A 1,829-nucleotide genomic window follows, 5' to 3' on the forward strand; every position below is an offset into this window, starting at 1 on the left:
CACGAGTCATAAAAGAGCCGAGGTTGCTTACCCCTGGACTAGACCAAACTGGCTCACTGTTTGTCTCTGTCTGTCGGACTATCAGATGTACACAACACTTCCTTCTTGGGGAATCCCTGGTGATATGACATTCTCATAATACCTTCACTAACATGTGAAAACATCCACGGTTAAGAAAAATCCAATAAAAAAAATTAATCACAATGACGTAAAGTGAACCCATTAGCAGCCAGTACCATCCCAACGCATGTTTGTTTCAGATCAGAATATTTTGGAGGTTGGGATCCTAACCCCTTTTCACTTCTGTTCAGCTAGGGTTGTGCCTCAGCCGAGCCTCAGCTGCTGTTCTTAATCTCAACTGCAGCCTGGTCCTGCTGCCCGTCTGTCGGGTTCTCCTGGCGCTGCTTCGCGGCTCCCAGAAGGTAAGAGAAGTCTTCGGTAAGAGCATAAGGCAGGGGTCTTCAAACTTGGCCCTTTTATGATTTGTGGACTTCAACTCCCAGAATTCCTCAGCCAGCATGATGGAACTATGGCCCTTCATGACTTGTGGACTTCAACTCCCAGAATTCCTCAGCCAGCGTGCCTGGCTAAGGAATTCTGGGAGTTGAAGTCCACAAGTCATAAAAGGGCCAAGTTTGAAGACCCCTGGCATAAGGGGTATAGGTAGTCCTTGACTTATGACTTAGCACCATTCTGAGTTAGGACAGACCCTCCCAAATTACTTACACTCCAGTTCTGACATTCTGATGGCTGCCCTCCCCCCAATACAATCACATTTCATTTCAACAGCTGGCCTGCATTTACAGATGTTGGGTGCATCCCACGGGCACCTGACCATGATTTACAACATTTTTTGATGAAAACCAGCGCTTGCTTGTGGTTTTCTGCAAAAATGAGCCATAGTCCACAATTGGTTAGCTCAGGGGTCTTCAAACTTGGCAACTTTAAGACTTGTGGACTTCAACTCCCAGAATTCCTCAGCCACACCCCTGGGTTAGCTTAATGACCATGGCATTCCCTTCATGACCATGGATTTGCTTAGTGGCCACTGCCACAAAAAGGTCGTAAAATTGAGTAAGTCTCAACGATGAGCCGCTTTATGACTGATGTAACGGCAAGCTCCGTTACCGTTATAAGTCAAGGACTACCTGTGTTAGTCTATAATAGGGCGGCGTGGCTGTGATTGACAGTTTGTAATGCATTTTAAGTGGCAATGACTTCACTGTTTTAGGATTGTGGTGGTATACAGATATAATAGGGGAAATAGCTGTTGAGCCCTTGTCATGGTCAGATCATTCTCTCCTAAGGATGGACTTCCGGACCGCTCCCCCCCGCCGCAGGGAGACGGAACCGCCGAGATGGTTCCGTCCCAGGCGACTGATGGACCCAGAGAGGTTCCTGACGGAGCTTGGGCCATATCCGGAGGATCTGGTCCACGACTCGGCGGAAAATCAGGCGGCGGCTTGGGAGACAACTGCTGCCGCAGCATTGGACCGAGTCGTGCCTTTGCGGCCTCTGACCCGACGTAGATCTCGACTGGCTCCCTGGTTCACCGGGGAGCTGAGAGAGATGAAACGTCGGAAAAGACGCCTAGAGAGCAGTTGGAGGGCCAGCCGAACCGAATCCAACTGAACACAGGTAAGGATACATGTTAGATCCTACCTAGTGGCGATGAGGGTGGCTAGGACTAACTACTATTCCTCACTCATCGCGTCATCAGATAATCGCCCGGCTGCCCTCTTCAGGGTGACCCGCTCCCTCCTTCAACTGAGGGGGGGGATCCCCTGGAGGGGAGGGCCGAGGATTTTGCTCAATATCTGCATGACAAA

At 49.9% G+C, this 1,829-nt stretch overlaps 1 protein-coding gene across 1 annotated transcript in view; it reads left to right on the forward strand.

Annotated features, from left to right (window-relative positions):
- NOX4 (NADPH oxidase 4) overlaps positions 1-1,829 on the forward strand; it is a gene marked incomplete at its 3' end in the record, with an annotated part of 65,606 nt that overhangs the window by 10,037 nt on the left and 53,740 nt on the right. The window contains exon 3 of the mRNA XM_029285873.1: positions 312-438. Within this exon, the coding sequence (XP_029141706.1) occupies positions 312-438 (127 nt within the window). The remainder of the gene's footprint in view (positions 1-311; positions 439-1,829) is intronic.

The sequence above is a fragment of the Protobothrops mucrosquamatus genome, unplaced genomic scaffold (genome assembly GCF_001527695.2).
Source record: "Protobothrops mucrosquamatus isolate PMUCROS unplaced genomic scaffold, P.Mucros_1.0 scaffold2405, whole genome shotgun sequence".
NCBI lineage: Eukaryota > Metazoa > Chordata > Lepidosauria > Squamata > Viperidae > Protobothrops > Protobothrops mucrosquamatus.